This window comes from Teleopsis dalmanni, chromosome X, assembly GCF_002237135.1.
Source record: "Teleopsis dalmanni isolate 2A chromosome X, ASM223713v2, whole genome shotgun sequence".
Classification (NCBI taxonomy): Eukaryota; Metazoa; Arthropoda; class Insecta; order Diptera; family Diopsidae; genus Teleopsis; species Teleopsis dalmanni.
The window spans coordinates 16,958,153-16,978,403 of NC_051848.1; the positions used below are offsets into that span (position 1 = coordinate 16,958,153).

The 20,251-nt window shown below is 27.9% G+C and overlaps 2 protein-coding genes across 9 annotated transcripts in view; both read left to right on the forward strand.

Moving 5' to 3' along the window:
* LOC119689961 overlaps positions 1-7,447 on the forward strand; it is a 57,003-nt gene extending 49,556 nt beyond the window's left edge. Inside the window, exon 3 of the mRNA XM_038104920.1 lies at positions 7,426-7,447. The gene's annotated coding sequence lies outside the window, so the exon portion shown is untranslated. The remainder of the gene's footprint in view (positions 1-7,425) is intronic.
* Positions 7,448-7,543: 96 nt separating this feature from the next.
* Positions 7,544-20,251, forward strand: part of LOC119689960 — a 72,683-nt gene continuing 59,975 nt past the window's right edge. For all 8 annotated transcript variants that reach the window (XM_038104913.1, XM_038104916.1, XM_038104912.1 and 5 more), the window contains exon 1: positions 7,544-9,477. In XM_038104913.1, coding sequence (XP_037960841.1) covers positions 7,669-9,477 — 1,809 coding nt within the window. In that variant the 5' untranslated portion in view covers positions 7,544-7,668. The remainder of the gene's footprint in view (positions 9,478-20,251) is intronic.

Sequence of the window (20,251 nt, forward strand, 5' to 3'; positions counted from 1 at the left end):
TTTCTATAAATAAATTTAATGCAATATTTATATCTACTTTAATGTGTGACCAAAGCTCCTTATAATTTTTGTTTTCATAATAGCCTAGCAACAGTTTTAATATGTATATATATGTAAACATTTAAGTATATGTAATTATAAATTAAAAATTTATACTAAAAATATCAATTTCATTATCTTTCACAATATAATATTTCTAATGAAAATCTGAATAAGTTATGGCGTCAATGTTGCGTCTTAGTCAAAAAAATATATATAATTACCTATCCACTTGTCTTTTCGAAGGTTATTTTAGACTAATATTTTGCTATTTTGTTATTGTTTAAAAATATTACATATCTGAGTTTACTCATATATTTATTTGACAAAAAAAAATTAAACTTTCGTACAGGTTTATTGTTCAACAAATATTATTTTATTGTGATTTATACATTTATATATAGAATTATCGCATGGCATAAATATATCTGTCAATTATTCTCTATCTTAAATTTTTATTTTTGACGAACAAAAGTGTTTAAAATTCATTTAAAATCCAATTAAAATCACAATTTTTATTGCTTTTCTTTTTAGTTTTTTTTTATTATTACTTTTAATTATTTTTTAAAGGCGTCAACTTTTGTTAAGATAATTCTGAACGTTAATTTTTGTTTATAAGTAAAGTGTATCTCTGATTTAATATACTTGAATCAATTCATAGAAAGAGTAGTTAAGAATATATTCAAACAAAAATATTAATATTGATAACATTTGTTATTTTACTAACAATATGAAAACAAGAAATCAGTGACTAAATTAAATAAATTGCAAAGATAAATCTAAATTTTAAAAATATTTAATGAGTCAGCTACATAAAAACTCTACAATGTACTCACTTCCATTCAATTTTGTCATTAGTCATTCATTCCATTCGAACTGTACTTAAAATAGAAAAACATAATTATTAATTAAGAAAGTTCATTTCCGTTGAATATTGGATTGGATATTGATCCAATACTAATTTATTACGGTTCTTTGATATTAGAAAATGAGTACTTGATCACTTCGGTACCGGTATTTAAATAATCCGTTTTAGGAACTTTTCTTAAATTAATTGTACACCGTAGCATATAACATATATTGTGCTATCCCTGAAGAAAAACTTCTCAGCTAAACCGAATTAATAAAGACTTTTGATAAACCTAATAAAATCTTATGGTTCAAGATCCGAAACCTTATTTGGTCCAATGAGTAATTGGACTTATATCCTGACGACGGAACGAGAAATATCACACATTGCCTTTACAAACAAACGGCACTCGTTTTTTTATTTTTTTATTTTGAAAAACTAGTAACCATTTGTTTACCAGATATGTAGAAATTAGGCAAACTAAATCGGATAAGATGAACAATTTTCCATTACAGCAAACTGAGCACTCACACATCAGCATAAACAAGTCACTTTTTGAGCACTCAAAACAATAAATTTAGAATAACATTACTCGAACGAAAAAATAACAAGAAAAGTTGGATCTCAGTGAAGAAAGTTTGCCACCTCAATATGTCGGAGCCATAAATCAACAGTAAGACCTGTTGTAAGAATGAGTGTAAGAGCAGAAGTATACGAACATATAAACGATGTTATGATAGATGTAACTGCAGTTTGATGATTTTCAATTTTTGTCGGTGACAAGTAACTATTTAAAATGTGGCCATATTAGTATCTCATTTGGGGTAGGAGAGTGCTTGCTGCATGTGGGAGAACCCTTTTTAGTTGCTATTGTGGTCTGGCAGCTTGTATTGTTTCAGTATAAAAGTCTAAAAATCTTTGACAATAGATGACGACATAAGCAATCAGTGAGAAGGGTTCTACGAAGAAACGAATTATTTAGATAATAAATGATTGTATTCTGTTATTCGAAATATGTTTCTCTCTGCAAGCATATAGTCTATATGGGACATATGACAACCGCCACTTTTAAGTGTTTAGTATAGTGTTTTGAAATAAATGTGTGAGTATTATTTCAGCACGCCTTTCAGAATAAGGCATCCATATTAGATTGGATTGTTTGTTGTAATTCATTTTTTTTCTTTTGTTACTTTAGAATAAGATGTCTATATTGGGCTGGATTGTCTATCTGTCGGATTTCACTTTTTTTTTGTTACTCTAACTTTTCTAAGAAGTGCCATAAATAAGCCTTTTTTAACATATTGAATGTTTCGCTAGAATTTAACTTGTTGCCTGATGGTTGATATTGCGCTACTACATCCAGTTTTGACTAGATAAATTCTCGTTACTCGTTAATGACAAAGCAAACTATTTTGGTAGTTTATATATAATTAAATCTTATTTGAAATGTGTCAAAAACTCAATTATCGCAAGTCAAAAAATTAATAATAATTTTTTATTTTGTTCACACAGTGTAAGGCTTTTCCATATAGTATCTGTTTCAGTATCTGTTTCAGCAATAACATACAAGAATTTTAATACAAGAATTCTTAAGTTGTTATTTCGTACACAATTTATTAATTCACGTGCTTTTATTTATGATCTGCGATCACATCATCATCGACACATTTTTTAATAAAATAAGCAATGATTAAATATTTTACAAATCAATATCAATTTTAACACCGACATTGATAATTGATATTTTATCAGTCGGTATCGGTATCTGTGCCAGTATCTGTGTCGGTATCGGTATCGGTATCAGTATCGATATCTGTGTTCGTTAAGTAGTACACTAACTCGAACAACAACAACAATTACAATATTTCTTGTTAATTAAATTAAAATATGTAAAAAATGAATATAAAAACATTCATTCAGCTCCAGCTCCCTTTTGATATCAAATCAAAGCAGTTAATTTAGTATTATTAGCCTTTATTAGCCTTTATTTATTCAATATGATTATGAAGTATATTTTTTTTCTCAATTCACATATATTTTTATTGTATTTGCTTTTTGCTTTCTGCTTTTTGCTTTTTGCTTTTATTATTAAAAATATATACTAATGTACTTTTTTCGGTATCACTTAATTATGGTATCTCATTGATAAACTCTCATTCAGTAAGAGCCAAAATGTTGGGGTAGTATTCAGTTCTGTAACTAGTTTGCATCGGTTTCGACAAAGCGGTAGACCGTTTTTGTTCTTTTCTTTTAATAGAATTTGTTTTATATCAACTAAATTTAAAAAAAAATTAATTGTTTTTTGTATTTGTGCTGGAAAATTATATGTTTGTTTGGCCTACTTTTGAATACAGTGTTTTAGATAAAGTTTTTCTAGAAAAAGGTGTCCTTTTTCTGATATTTATAAGCCTTTTAATCCTGTTTTTGTGAATTATTTTAAAACTAATTTTTAACAAGAATTTTTATAATTTTAAGAATAAAATCAGTCAATCGATATATATTTTAAATTAAATTTAATTAAGTGTTTAATTCAGTTCATAAAAATTGTTTATGTTAACACATAATTAAATTTAATTTAATTTAGTGTTTAATTAAGTTCATAAAAATTAATAATAATACATAAATTATGAAAAATTAAACGAATTTCATATTGCATTTAATATTAGATCATGATCAAATATTAAATCTCAGATGTACATATACTTCTCGCTAGAAAGAGTTTGATCACTAATATTTTTGTTAAATATTACTGAAAATTACGTTAAACAGAAAGAATAGTATTGAAATTTAACAATTAAAAATAAGAATCTAATTAATTAATTCAATTATTCTACCGCTGGTATATGATTTCGTACTAATATAAACACAGCAAGTGAATTTGTTAATAAAACTTTCATAGCAAATTAACAAAACTCCAGAAAAATGTGCGAACATAAAAGTGAAGTACGGCTTTGTGTCAGTTGACTAATGAGCGCTGACCCAGAACTTCAAATTTGGCAGGGTACGAGTTCGATTCCTTATTTACGAATAATTAAATACAAGAATTATTTTCAAGATCACTGATGATGGGTTTTTGGCAATACACATCCAGCTGTATGGTCAGCCAAAAATTCAATTAATTAAAATAATATGAAAAAGAATTTTTGTTGTTGTAGTTCGCTACAAAACTTCGAAAAACCTCTTTGTTAAACAAAATAGTTTAAAATACATTATAAATATTTTGCAATCGGTGTTAAGAACGGAATATTATATTTATTGAAAAATCAATTAATTTGGAATATACATTCCAAATTAAAATCAATTAATATTTTATTGAAATATTTTTCCAATATTTCAACTATCTTCGATAGTCATCTTCAGGGAAACTGGAATATTACCAAAAAGATAATAGTATCAAATTTCAAATCACAAAGATCCTCTGATGACTTTTTTCATAAATATTTAGTAAAATTTTTAAAATGTGACAACATTAAATAAGGACTAATTATATAATTATATATAATTAATGTAATTGAAATAGAAAATATACCCATATTCTCCATACTTTAATGTTTCGTTTTTCCTAAGTAAAAATTGCTTTGTTTGTTATTAGTGAAGTTTTTAAAATTCCACTCAAATGGAAAAGTATTTAAAATAATTAAGTTTGTGACACCTTAAAAGATCCTTAAGCTTTTAAATGTATTTAAAATTTAATTGATAACTTAATTGCTCTTAAATTGAATTTCTATATATAATATAAAAGTTTTTTGATGAGAATGTTTAATATTTAAAATATTTCTTCATCTGAACCAATTCTTTATATTCTTTAGAATGTTATTATCATATCTTTCAATTGCGCAATCTACACGTATCCTATAAGGAAAAGATATATTTTTATTTAATATCTGTCATTTAGTTAGCATAATTCATAATAATATTTTACTCGCTTGTCATCTTCATGAATTGATAGGAAGAACTTCGGTGCAAATACTTTAAGAACACATTTGTTCATGAATTGATAGGAAGAACTTCGGTGCAAATATTTTAAGAACACATTTGTTCCGTTTTAGCATCGCCAATTCTGTGCAAAAACACTGAATTTTCGATACCCGTATTAAAAATTGGCTATAAAAGTATTTTAAATGACCAAACTACACACACTGAAAAGAAAGAATTTAGCTTTCTCTCCATGTAGATGATGATATAGTGTAACAAATTTGCTATATATATATTCATATATATGTATATGCTATGATGTTACTGTTGACTAATGACCATGTTATCATTAGATATATAACTGCATTTTTTTTCTTGGAACTAGTAACTGAAATTACTTGTATATACAAGTCATTGATTCACAATGAAATATAAAGAAATGTATATATGTACATATGTATATATATATTTTTAACGTCAACTTAGAGTTTATATTTATATTTAATTATTTTAAATTTTAAGCTATTAAGCAAAATACATAAAAAAAAAGAATTTTATATGCCATTTATTCTAAATAGTCCGTTTGGAATGATCACAAAAAACCGAAGTGTTTTTTAAATTAAATTTAAAGTTTGATATGTGAAAATTGATATAATAAAATAAATGCTTTCGAAAAAAATTTTAATAATGAAATTTATAGATTGCATCTACTGTACAATGAGATAAATAAAATTATAACATTGTACAAAAAAAATTATTTTCAAGATATACTTAAATTAATAAACTTAATAAAAAGCATCAGAAAATAAAAGAATTTAATTTTTTTAAAAAATCATTTTTAAAATAATAAAAAGTACGATTATTTATTTATTCGATTTGACGAATATCAATACAAATAACTAATGTGTTGATTTATTGTATGTAATTAGAAATGTTTTGTAATTATACCCAATGCATTCTGATTTAATATAATTATGAGGAGAGCTTAGCTGTGCCTAAACTTCTTCAATAGAAAATAAGTTACGAGTTACATTTAGTGTTACAATTAATATATTTTAATATAATAAATCTTAAAATTTATTAATGAAACTTAAAAAATTCAAAGATGTTTTTAGTACTATTTAAACCTCATACCAGAATAAAAGAAAACGTTTTCAATTATCCATTATTCTCCATAATGCTTTCTTGAAAAAATTTCTAAATTTTTATCTATGACACTTTTTTGTTGATTGTGCAGATAAATTTTTATAATTGTCGACAGATAAAACAACGTAGTTTGGCAATTTTGCTGAAATTACTTTATGTACAATAAGAAAAGAAGAATTTGTACAGTCATTAAAAGATGCTCTAGCTAAATAAGGTCGTAAATATCTCTCTTGAGCAATTTTTTATATGAAAGCATAATAAAAGTTGAATTGATATGCTAGCTCTGATTTAAATAACAGTGTTTGCGAAAATTAAAAAACATATATATATACTATATATCTGAAAATGTTTACATTTTTAAAATATATATTATTTATTTAACCATTTTTGGTTGTTTCTGCTTTATGTGAATTGAAAAAGTAAAATCTGTCTGATATCCTACAGTATTACTCGCGTTCAGAAATATTTAAACGAAATTAAAACACAAGCAAAAGGGTACTGAACTGACAACACAAAGCCAATGGAAATATGTGGCTCAACCTAGTAAGTTCAATCTTTATGAATGTCCTAAACTTCTGCTAATTATGTAACTACATCTAAAATGTCAGCAGCAATCAATTGGACATTCAAAAAAGATTTATATAGGTAAGATAACTAAGCTTTTGGTTCTCCTAACAAAATTTGAAAATATTTAAACATCTCTCTCTCTCTCTCTCTCTCTCTCTCTCTCTCTCTCTCTCTCTCTCTCTCTCTCTCTCTCTCTCTCTCTCTCTCTCTTTCTCTCTGAACGAAAATAAAATATTTAACACCAATATTAAAGTCCCACTTTTATTCGGAATTAAGAAGAAGAAATTGTGATCGTTCACAACGATCAACACTTGCAAGGTTTTGTTAACCGCATACAGAATATTCTGAACATATGTTGTAAATAACAAAAAAGTGTTTAAATATTAATCCAGAAATATAAGAAGTTTAATCACACTGTAACCAGGTCTACTGAAAATATGGTCAGAAAATTTTACATGAATCCAGAAGATGTCAGCTTTTACGCAACAAGTAATAGAGATAAGTAAAAGCAGAGATGCAGTGATATATAATAGAAGATAAAATATTATCTTCAATAGAATTTATTTGGTATGGTGTTATGCTCCTTATAAGAAAAATACACATATGACTAAGTAATTCTGTAGTCTATTTTTTCTGTGACTAATTATTCTGTAGTCTAGATGTACTCCAATATATTTAAAAATATTTTTTTATTAATGAACTTATTTACATACTTTAGTATATTTATCGCTTTGATAAAATTTGTTGTCCTTCTCTCCTAGTGGAGCATAAGGCTCGCATTTTTTTGGGATACGTGGAAAATAGTAAATTGCAAATATTGAGATGAATATTATGAATATTAAATTAAAATAAAAATAATATTAATATATTGCACTTATTAATTAAAATATTACTTTCTATCTTTGCAGAAATTTTTACGTACTTAGTTTCCAAAAAAGTTTGTTTGCGAATACCAAACTGAACTAAAAATTGAAAGTTAGAAAAAAAAAATAAACTAAATTCAATGAAAAAGTAAATTACCATAGGCGTTGAGAACACCTATGTATGTCAACTAAAATATTTTCAACCAATGAGTAAACTATAGTGATACTAAAATAAATCGCCAACCCATCCATTTTTCGCTGTTAAACCCAAACAAATGATCGGCTATTATGTTATTAAATGCAATCAATAAATGCTCCAATACTCAAAATGTGTCTCTGAAGTTTGATCGAGGAGCACGGGAAAGCCCAGCATCAACACGAAAACTCAACAGCTTTAAAACATATTTAAATCTTAAATATTTGTACAGATCAAGCGAAAATTACACATTGGGAAATATGGCGAAAATAACTAATAAGTTGGAGACTCCGGCGAGTGCGACGCATTCGCTGCAGCAAGAGATGAACTTGGCACGCCGTGCGTGTTGGTGCAATATACGAGACGAGTCAAAATCGTCCCCGAATTCTCCTTTAACTACGACTGCAACTGCAACTGCAACTGCAACTTTAATTACGGACAAAAATGCACAAACGAAAAAAAGCTGTGAAATATGTGAAAATTGTTTTAATCATTTAACCAATAATGACGTTATCTTCGACACTAATGACGACGCTACTGCAGCAGATTTAAATGCGTTTCCAGCTGCAGCTGCAGAAATTACAAAAGCTGCTGTTGTTGAACGTGCAACTAATTATAATAATAATAATAAAAATAATAAAAATAATAAAAATAAAATTCATACTCGTATTGTCAACATTGCTAACGAGAACAACCGCAAAACATTAATAGTGTATGATCGTGATAATGATAATGGCCATCATAATGATGACTACTACACTGAAATTGATAATGATAATGATAATGTTGATATTGATATTGATGTTGATGTTGATGTTGATAATAATAGGTATAAAAATAAAAACGACATAAATAATATTTACAAGAAAAACAAAAACAAAAACAATAGCGATGTCGATGTCAATGTTGATAACGAAGTGACAACGGTTTTGTATGGTGCTACTTCTAGTAAAAATATTACAAATAATTTTATTAATAATAATGATAATGATAATGATAATAACGCTTACTCTAGTTCTAAATCAATAAATAATTATAGTTGTAAAAATAGTACAGAAGATACTGTGCCCAGTGCAATTATTACTACTACAACTAAAATTGAAATTGCTACCAATGCTAATCTCGACAATTTTAACATTGAAGCAACAACAAAAACAACAACAACAACATCAATTGCAACTACCAACTTAAGTGATAATTTAAATAATATAATAAATGAAAATAAACTTAAAAATCGTAGTGTAAATAAATTAAAATCAAATCGTCGGACAATTGATGCAACTGATAAAAAAATGGCAACTGGAGCAACTGAGTCAACTGAATTGAATGCCACTAATATTGTGGCTAACAATTATGTAAATATTAAAAATAATAATAATAATAATGGTAATTGTAAAGTTAATGATAATATAAATAAAATGGCAACTACAACGGAAACGAAGCTAAAATCGTTTTCCACCGATTTTGTGAAGTTTGCGCGAGCGCTACTTCTACATTTCTGGTTGGCATTTGTTGCATTTTGTGATAAAAATACTATTAAGCGTGATGATCCACGATTCGTTGAAGCACGTCGTCAAGACCAACAGCGGCAGCAACAGCAGCAGCAGCAACAAAAAAATCGTGAACACCAACAGCAAGGGCAGCAGCAAGATAATCGTCAGCAACAACAACAACAAGAACAACAACAACGTCCAAAAAAATTTAGATTGTTGACAAATAAAAAATTTATATTTTTATTTATGGTTTGTGCTTTCTTTTCCTGTATTAATCGTATCGATGCCCGTCCAAATGCGATAGGTACATCTAGTAATGCAATACCAGGTAATGAAGCTGTTGCAACTGGTGTAGTCGGTGATGGCGGCAGTCCCAATGCTGGAAATAATATTGGATCAAATTTACCGGTAAGTTAAAACATACATATATTTTTATCAAGTATACATTATTTAATAGTATATATGTATTTGTGAAGAACATAATTATTGACATGTTAATACAGCAATTTTTATAGATTAAATGCTTAATTTGCAACTAAATTCATTCTAACTCTTTAAATGATCTCTTATATTCAATTTCTTAAAATTTAAATAAACGCAAAAAGAACTAAATTAAACTGAACAAAAATTATTGGCAAACATAGATTCTAATGAACTATTCTAACATAATTTCCTCGATCTGGCATTACATTATAATTAGCGTGTTGGTCCCGTTTCTAGCTAAAAACGTTATAGTGCCTTGTATCTTTATAAAATTAATCCATTTTAAACAAAATAAACAGTAAACAAAAACAAAAACAAATCACCGAATCTAAGTGAAAATAATTCCATATTTGCGCAGTCAAGGTAAATCTTATATTGAAATTGTAGAAATAATAGATGGAAACCACAATACCATCTTTGCGCCACCATGTACGCAACAGAATAATAAGAAATATGAAACCCAAAAAAATCCTTAACGCAGATCGCAGTTGGGATTAAGTGAGAGTTTGGTAAGGATATTCATTCCATTACGGTACGAACAACAAGAGTTGTCGTGTTGCTAGAAGAGAACCGTTTATTTTAAAGGGAACCAAGAACCAAGAGAACCGCATTTAATGTTTAGCCTATGCAAATATCTAGGTATTTAAGCAAGGCGGTCAATTTTTGAAACAATATAATATCTTTTGTTCTAATGGCCGCCAAACGGTTTTCAGAAAACTAAACACGGAACTGCAAGAAAAAACCTACAATGTCTGTGAAACATGGGGCTTTTGTATGGGGTTGTATTGTCAGCGATGCAGGTGTCAGTGAATTGCAATTTCTGTATACGTAGTGATTGCAAGGGATCCGTTTCAATGACTACTTATTTTGCAGAAAGAAAAAAAACGATTACGGAAACTACATTACCCCAAAATCATGATTTCCTGTATCTACATGCTTCCTGCTTCCTGCCATGCTCAATGAAGAGTATAAAAAAGAAAATAAATTTCAGTTTTAAAAATAATCATTATTACATAATACTAACTAAACTTGTCAGATCTATATTTCTTTGTTTAATATATTTCGATTCAACAAATTTTTCGTGATTAGATTCTATATTGAAAAGTTTTTTAATAGTCTTCAAAAAATTGTAGTAAATGAAATTATAGTTTAAGTATGAGTAGTACTTTACGTTTGTTTAATCCTTTTATGCGGTAAGCAGTACTGTTACTTTATAAAACATATTGGTATGATTACTAACAAAAGTTTTAATGATTTTAACTTATGTTTCGTTTTAATATAAACACAGCACGTGAATTTGTTAATAAAAGTTTTGCAGAGAATTAACAAAACTTCAGAAAAATATGCGAACATAAAAGTTAAGTACAGCTTTTGGTCAGTTGGTTCAGGTGTGCTGACTCTGAGCTTGAAATTTGGCAGGGCACATGTTCGATTCCTGGTAGGTGCAATCTCAAAAAATTATTTACGAATAATTAAATACAAGAATTATTTCCAAGACCACTCCCATGATGGGTATTTGACAATACTCGAAACAGCTGTATGGTTAGCCAAAAATTTAATCAATTAAAATAATATAAAATGAATTTTTGTTGTTATAGGTCACTATTGTTCTAAAAATTTCCTTATATTTTTACTATATATTTTCACACTAGTTCACTTGCATAAATCTTATGCATACTCAATTGCAATTAAATAGCGATATAAATGCCTTTGAATCTTAAATGGCCAAAAAGGCAAATTTCTTTACAATAGAAAAATGAACTCATGACACCCATCAATAAAAATTTCTTTGACTTTCCTAACACATTTGATTGTTTTTATTGTTTTTAAATCATTTAAATATTGAATTGATGCTGTCAAACTATCTATCACTCCCCTACCATTGCCTACCATTGCATAAAAATTCTTTTATTTTTCATACATAGTATTTAAAAACAATTTACTCTTCCGTAATTGATTGTAAATAATTATTATTAAATGAGCAAACACAAACTCAATTAAATTGAATTAAATTGAATCGCATCGACGCAAACTGAACGTACTAAATTGTTGTATTGAAACACTTCTTTCACTTGAACTTGACAAAAAATGCTACACAAACTACAAATAGAAAAGCAAATACATTACGTCCAGCTATTATATATAAAAAATAAAAGTAGTAAAAAATAATTAAAAAAATAAAATATAAAAGTAATAAAAATAAACTGTCAATTAAATGGCAACACTTCCACTAACACTAACAGATGCGCCTGATATTCTGTATTGAAGTTATAAGTAAAACTGCTTAAAATAAATATATAATAATTTTTTGCTGTAGAATTGTGTGTCAAGGTAATTCATTTATTTTATTTTTTTAATTATTTTTAGTTATATTAAATATTTAAACAAGAGAAACACTATTAGTCTTGGTATGTGTGTAAAATCAAGTGTTATTTAATTATAAATTTTTATTTATAAGTATATCTTTAAATTTTTTTTTAATTTTGACTTGAAGGTATAACTTTTAAAATAATAAAATTGCTCCATTATCCATTATCTGCTGAAAACAATTAAAAGTATCTTTAACAGGAGTTTCATCAACATTATTATTATATTTTTTTTGTTTTACAAAAGCTGTAAAACTATTGTCTTATCGCAAATAAGTAAAAATAGCTTTCTAAAATTGCTGTTTAGTCGATGCATTTAACTTAGAATACTTTAATTGTGTATCATTATAACACATTGTATATGTATATTATACGAAAACGTAGAAAGAATAAAAAACAGATTCCAATGTGGTTTTCAAAGTCAGTGCTGGTGGTATATAAATTAAACATCAGAAAATCTGTATGTCATCTCAACTCAAGTGTAGTGTTTTCCAGACGGACGTACTTGCAAAAGTAACCAATCGCGACTACACATACAAACACAATATCTATAATTTATAGGGTGATATGGCTGACGCAAATATTGTCTTATTTCAGCCAAAACCTCTTAACGTGAATTTTAAAACTTGTAGCATCGGTTTCTACTCCCTTCATGTAATTAAAAGAGATAAAATAAAATACCTTCAAACAGCAGGTCGTAAATGGAAAAGTCTTCCACGTGGATATATTACGGCGTGGATATATTCTCACGACAAAAAAGAGTCTGACAGTAGTCATTACTGGTTTCTGGGCCTTTGAAGAACTTGCAGTCATAATTTTCACTATTACAGCTTCGATAATCTAGAAAAAAAATGTAACTAATTTTCAGTTTTGATGTGGATGCCCAGTATTTGGAAGCTATTTTAGGTTAACCTTTTCGATCTGCAGAGGTGGCGCTGCAACACAGTCTCAAAATAACTAATACAATATAAACACATATCCTCATCACTCAGTTGGTAACGAGTAACAATCTAGTAATCATATTATTGAATATGACCGATAATTAATTAATATATAAAGAAAATTAAAATAACAAAAATAAGTAAATAAATATTATGTTCGATCATATAAAGCAATTTCATCCAACACAAATTTTTTACAATATCTAGTTTGATATCTATTATTGGAACACAAGTTTTATATATCTTAAATATATTAAAAGCTATCGTCTTTATAAAACACTTTTTAGGTTTTATAAAGTTGTTGTTACTCTTCTAAGGAATCTCGCTCGACTTAAGATTATCTAACAGACGAAAAGTACACTATGCCACTATGTTAGAATGAAGCTGTAAATTAATTTAATTCAGAATTGTTTTTGTTGTGAAAAAATCAAATGGTGCAATTATCATATAAACATATAAAGCGAAGCATTTATCCATGGCTTACGGCAGGAAGAATATCCCTGTAATAATAGTTGACAATGTGGTTACTATATAATATTTAGATAAACATTAATAGATTAGACAAAATGAGAGGGGTCCTGAGTTACAGATTTACTTCTAAATTAAAAATCTTAAGTAAAATATTTCTAAATAACTTTATATATTGCTCTAAATTTTTTTTAATCGAAATAACAATTATGGTATGAGTTACTATATATGTCTGTATCGTCTGCGTCTCTCAAGTTTAACAAAGGAATATTATGTGAATTTAAGATCTCAAGACCAATAAAATTTTTCTGTGTCTTAATTTTGACCATGAATCATATTTTCACACATTATCCAATGCATGGTTTTACTTTAAGTAACACGTAAATCAGAAACATATAAGAAGACTAATACCGCAATACTCGAAACAGCTATATGGTTAGCCAAAAATTCAATTAATTAAAATAATATAAAATGAATTTTTGTTGTTGTAGTTATAAACAACTTTTAATTATTAACATCATTGAAAATAATTAAATTGGAGTAATCTGATTAATTGATTCATTTGATTGCTGCATCAATCCATATCATTGGAACTGTTTTTATATTTATTTAATAATATTTTTTACTCTCTTTAAGTACATATAAAGTTGTTTGTTTTTGTGCAAAAATTAATTTACAAAGATCAGTTTCATATTACTAATTACAAAAGATTTATCTATGAAAAAATTTAGTTTTGTAAAAATTATTTAAAATGTTTGTTTTGAATAATTACAAAAATGCTGCAGTAATGAATCTACAATTAAATTTTTATTATTTTTTAAATGACAAATCACTTTTTTTTTATTTTGTGCGCAATTTAAGATAAAATCTACAAAAATAGTTAGATTTGGATTTGTTGATATCTAAACATGTTTCACATAAATTTATGCAAGCCTCGTGTAAAAAAATGATGCATAGCAACACTGTTATATGAGCTGTAACATCATATGGCAAATATGTCCGATGTAATAAGAATCAAGTTATATCGGCATTTATGGTAATATGAAAAGCTTTTGCAAATGATTCGAGGAACCCGTGATTTTGGAATCTCCTTCAATCTCGATTTTTTTATTCCAAATAAAAGTCAAGACATGTATATATACTAGTAAAATATTTGTTGGCTTTTACATTATCTACTTTATATCTATTTTTAGCAATTTATGGTATGTTACATGGAAAGTTCTAAATAATGTTGAAAACATGATATTTTGACAATATAGTGGCGTCGTATATTATATTTCTGTAGTATATTTTTGTTTAATTTAGGTTGGGTTCGGTTATACTGGCGATCAGTAGTGGATCCACTTAGGCCTATTGTCCCATTGTGTTACCGTATATATAGGAAAAGCTCATGGTTTTAAAATAACATAAAACCTTTGATGAAGCCTAAAATGCTATTTTGTGTCAGGTCTTGTAATTGATCAAGCTCCACAAGAAAGGAGGCTCCTATAGTATTAAGTAGCCGGCGTGCATGAGCTGGGCAAAAACATAGTAGATAAGAGGTACTCTCATCGTCTTCCTTGCAGCTACGACAAATTTGATTGAAAGAGAGACCTCATTTTCTAGCATGATTTCTTAATTCACAGTAACCTGTTACTAGACCTACCAAAAGACTGATATCTCTACAGGGAATGAGATATCAATGAGAATTTAGAACTTCCTTTTATCGGAACGTGGCCAGATTGCATACAGATGACTGCATATTGTTGAGTCTTCCCATCTTTTATCATCAATTTCAGTACAGAAAGAACTCAGAAATAATTTGCATGATGTTAACAATATTCCCAGATTATTTAGGTGTTCCGAATGCGGTCCTGAAGCACCCTTTGTGGCTGGCTCGTCTGCTCTGCAGTTTCCGAAAATATCCCACTGACCGGGAAACCAGATTACAGAAATATTGTGCTGCATCGACATTAAAGATGTGTAGCAGTCAAAAATCGTCCTAGATGTAAATTGGACTAAACTCTAGGACTTTAAAGCTGCTTGTCTGTCTGATAGTATGTATATATTCCTGTCAAATATATCATACAAACATTCAATCATTCAAACAAGCTATAGCTTCCCTAATGGCGATCACTTCCGCCTGAAAGACACTACAATGATCTGGAAGCCTGAAGTAGGAAGATTTATTCAATTCTTCTGAGAATTGAATAAATTTTACTTCAAATAATTTTTTTTTCTACATTTACTTATGTAAGTACACTTACTTTCTTATTGCTTTTTACTTAAAAAAAGTGTATTTTTATTTGTAACCATTCCAAATATTATTAGAGAAAAACCGATTATTACAAACATATTAGGGTGCACAATAGCTCGATTAGACCATCCAGAAAGAGTAAAGAATAAAAAGGTAATTTTTTTTATTTTTTAATTGGTAATTTTGTACACAATTGATATTGTAATTTTGTTTCTGTATCATACATAATCAATTGGCAATTTGAAATCTAATTAAGTAATTTAAAAAAAAAAATTTTTTTCAAAGTTAAACGTCAACTTATGATGTATGAATCAGTCACTCACTCGACAACCCGACAACCTTTCCTAACCTTCATAACACAATAAACTCTCAGTTGCGGAATTTCGGAAGTATGCGTAACAAATAGAGGTTGAAATAAATTTCAAAAGAAAAAAATAATCACTCGAATTTGAAATTTTTAGCGTTTAGAAATCTTTATGCGGTCTAGAATAATGGAATTCACTGTTTTTCGGTTTAGTTGCGACTAATTACGATAATTACTCACATCGTTGGCTTCACTATTTATTTGTTGTTATTGTCATAGAATAAAATTTTTTAATATTTGCTGCTGTTTTCGTTATTATTTGCAATTGATTTGTTGACAAACAAGTAGCGAGTAGCGAATAGCGAGTTTATTCTAATCGAAGCGAAACAATTTTCATTCATTCATTTTCATCGAAATATGAATTCTACGGATATTTCCGTTCACTTTAAACTCCATTGGTTTTTATGCTCTGGCTCTGGCCCTGGCCCTGTACGCTATGCACGCACGCCCCGAACGGGGCTACTGTTGCTCTATGCTCTGTTGCTCTATTGACATTTCAGTTAGTTATAAAGTTATAGATGTGAAAGGCGAGGAAAAATTTTGCGAAATTTCTATGCTTGACAAAGAAAATTTACAAGTGCTGAAGTGCTGTGTGCTTTAAAAATGACGAAAATTTAGCATAAATATTGATGCGTTGGCACAGGAAATGACGCCATTTTATTTGAACAATTCTGTTTTCTTGTCATTATTAGTGAAGCGTTTAGAAAGGACATTAGCGCCTTTCATGCGTTATCAGTAATTGGAAATCTTTTTTACAATTGATTGTTATTTTTTTTTTATGGAAATTTTTCACTATTGATTCTTTTTTTCTTCGTCCAGTAATCTATTTTGTGTTTGTTTTACTTGTTTATTATGTCAATGGAATATTTCAACTTTGAAGCATTATAAGGATTCACTTTTAAAATTGTAGGATGTATGCGTCATTGCTGGCAATGACAATAAATTTTTACCTCTAGCTTTCGCAGTTTTTCTTTTAGTGGTACTAAAAAAATTTTTATTTTCGATAGTTTGTTCGTTCGTGTTCAACATTTCTTATATTAACTTCTTTCTATACGATAAATAACACACAGAGCACTAAAAGAATTTTTTGCCTCCAATTAAGAATTTACGTCCATTTAATAATATAGTCAGTTCAAAAAATCTTTAATTTTAGAGTACAATCAGTTAAGCCAAAAACGAGAATAAAATTACATTTTCACTCTCTGAGAAAACATAAACTGCTTTCTTTTTGCTTTTGCAAAAATTATAGAAACATTTTCAAATACAAATTTATCAAGTCAAATTTTTTTATTTCTACTGACCGTTTTGTTTAAATGAAGAATTAATGAATATTTGTTTTTCGGAAAATTTTTTACTTTTCTGGTAAATTTTTGTGCTGTTAGCAAGCACTTTTGCTCCTTTTAAGCAAGTGTTTTTGTAAAATTGTTTATCTGTCGTTTTTACTATCGTCAGACACACCTATTTTCACAAAAATCTTAATTTCATCTGCATTTCAGCAAAATTAAGTTGTTTTTTTCCATATAGAATTCAGTTTTAAGGTTAGAATGAAATTAAGGAAGATGGCCTTAATTTCGTTGAAACGAAAAATAATAATTCATATATCTGAAATCCACTAAAGCTAATAAAACTTCTGAATGCTTTCGTTTATAGTTATAATAATTAACTTTTAAAATTTCTCAGATACAACTGGTGTTTGGAGCAAGAAATGTTTAATATTCGATATGTAAACAAAAAACATATGATTTCCATAATTTGGGGCAGTAAGAACACTTTCGAAATTAACTTAATTTCATTTTTACGAAATTAAAGAAATTTGGCTGTTTGAACATAGATAATTTAGCTGATTTAGTGATGTCGTTACTTTTACACCTATTATTTGTTTCGGTATTTTTAGATAGAGAGAATTATTGCTTAATTTTATTGGTTTTATCAATTTGTCTTTTCTTTGAAAAAGTTCTTGTACTAAACTTTTTTATTTCTTTTAGTAACTCATATATATGAGAGCTAATTCGAACATAAAATATTTTTGACATAAAGTCAAGACCATTAATTCACAATTAATATGAATTAAATTTAGTTGGCGAATTTAAAAGCAGTGCGATGTTTTCAATATATAACTTAATTACTATTTGTTTATCATAAGAATAAGCTTTCTTTTTTGAGGATCTTGGCGAACTTCGAGACCTCCTTTTAAATAGCATCATAAGCTTTGCCAAAGGTTGTAAATGGTTTTGGCCCTTGAGTTTTTAATAATATGGTAGCACAATTGCACTATGGGCGTATGTGAATTCCCTGGGATCGCTGGTATAACCTAACCTAATCTATGTAAAGGATTAAAACTGATCAGCTGTTTTTCAATATTATCTTACTTGAATTTTAACTAACCCTGAACAATGTGCAGTACTAGTTTCAATTTTTTGTTTACTTAAATTTCACTACAAGTACGTACAAGAGAGTTATGCAATGTGCAAATCAAATGATCCATTTGTTTGTCCCAGTTAGAAATTCCTCCACAAATATTTTATAAAGCAATATATCTTTAAACTGATAAAAAAAAATTTACTTTTAATTTACCAGATATGAATTTATTACACTTTCGAAAGCATTAAACACAGTACTTTTTTACAGTGTATATAGATAATTTAAAAAAATCTGAAATATGCATAAAATTTAAGCTCCAAATGAATTGCAAATTGCATTCTAAACATTTGCTTTAAATGCACATTATTTCCAATGAATTTATTCTGCTTGCCAGCTTTTATTGTTTTTGATACACATGAGTTAGTTAGTTAACATTTTCACTTTAATTTTTAATTGTTTTAATGCTTCATTATAACCGTATGACGATTAAAAGTTTCAGATACAATAAACGGATACATACAATTGAGTAAGTTGTCTTCACCGCTTCATATATTAAACGTGTGTGTGCTTTCAGTTACATTTTTCTATCGCTTTCCTAATAAATTTATACGACACGTAACAGATACACCTATTAACGGATACGATTATATATCAATTTATTGCAAATGTTAAGTAATAAATTTATATATTTTGTTATTACACACACACACACATAATTACTAATTAGTTGTTCAGTTGAATTTTCCCACAAAAGGATCGCTCACTAATCAATCTGTGTTTGAAATATTACATTGAGTTTTTTTATAATTTCGAGACGTTGTACGAATATTTATATCATACTTTATATATGTAATTAAAATTATTTTGCGAAATTTATTTGTGCAATTTGTTTTTTTTTCGCATGTTTCTGACAAGTCTATCAAAGTACCCTTCCTCTCTAAGGCAGTTTGTGGTGTAACCTACGAATATTGTGATCAAAAATTATTCATGTTTCATTTTTAAATGGGCTTGTTGGTTAACTTAATGAAACACAAGAATTATAATTCATTTTTTTTCGATAGTTTCGATAGTCGATAGTCCTTTTGTAAATAACCCGTAATGTGCTTACATAAATTCACCGTACATGTAAGATCAGCTTCACATCAAACTAAAAGCCCTTTAATGTTTACAGTGTTAACAGTGTTAAAGGCCAGTAAGGTTGCTAGACTATTAGACATTATGTGGGTTGTCGCTTAATTTGTCTTTTTCTTCCGCGAAACTCGAAAACACAAACAAATAAATCTACTCGAAATCTAGTTGGATATATGCCCATATGTATGTAAAAGGTGTTTTGGTCTTGTACTGCCAAGATATTCAAGTTTAAAGACATCTATCTAGGTCTAAATTATTCCAGACCTAACGGCCTTAAAACATAACTTAAAAAATAACTTGGTATTTAGGTGTATTGACTAGTAATAGATATTATTGATATTAGTCTTAAAAGGCACTGAAAGAGAACTACATGTTAAATTTATTAAGTTTTTATGATTATTTTTTTTTTTTTGCAAAAGATTGTTTTGGAGAACTTTTAAGCTTTTGATATTATCTACTCATGATAAAATTAATTGCATATAATGTGTTTAATTAATGCGAATGCACTTAATGCCATAAGCGAGACACCGTCAAATTTTTGTATAAAAACATTTAAGGGTACTCTTTTTTTTTAATTCGAAAAAATAACATTCAAAAAAGAAAAGAAAAAGTAGAGCTATTATAAGTTTGGATCAAAATACATTTTTTGATAATGATTTCCTCAACAAATCAAAGATGTTATTGCTTATTCCAGGATAGAAGATGAAGTGCTATTACTAAATATCAAACATTAGTTTTCGAATATGCATTGACTAAAAATGCTGCTGACTTTCTTTTGAGAAATAGATAATAAATTTATGTAGTTATATACATTATTCAAAAAAATCAAATT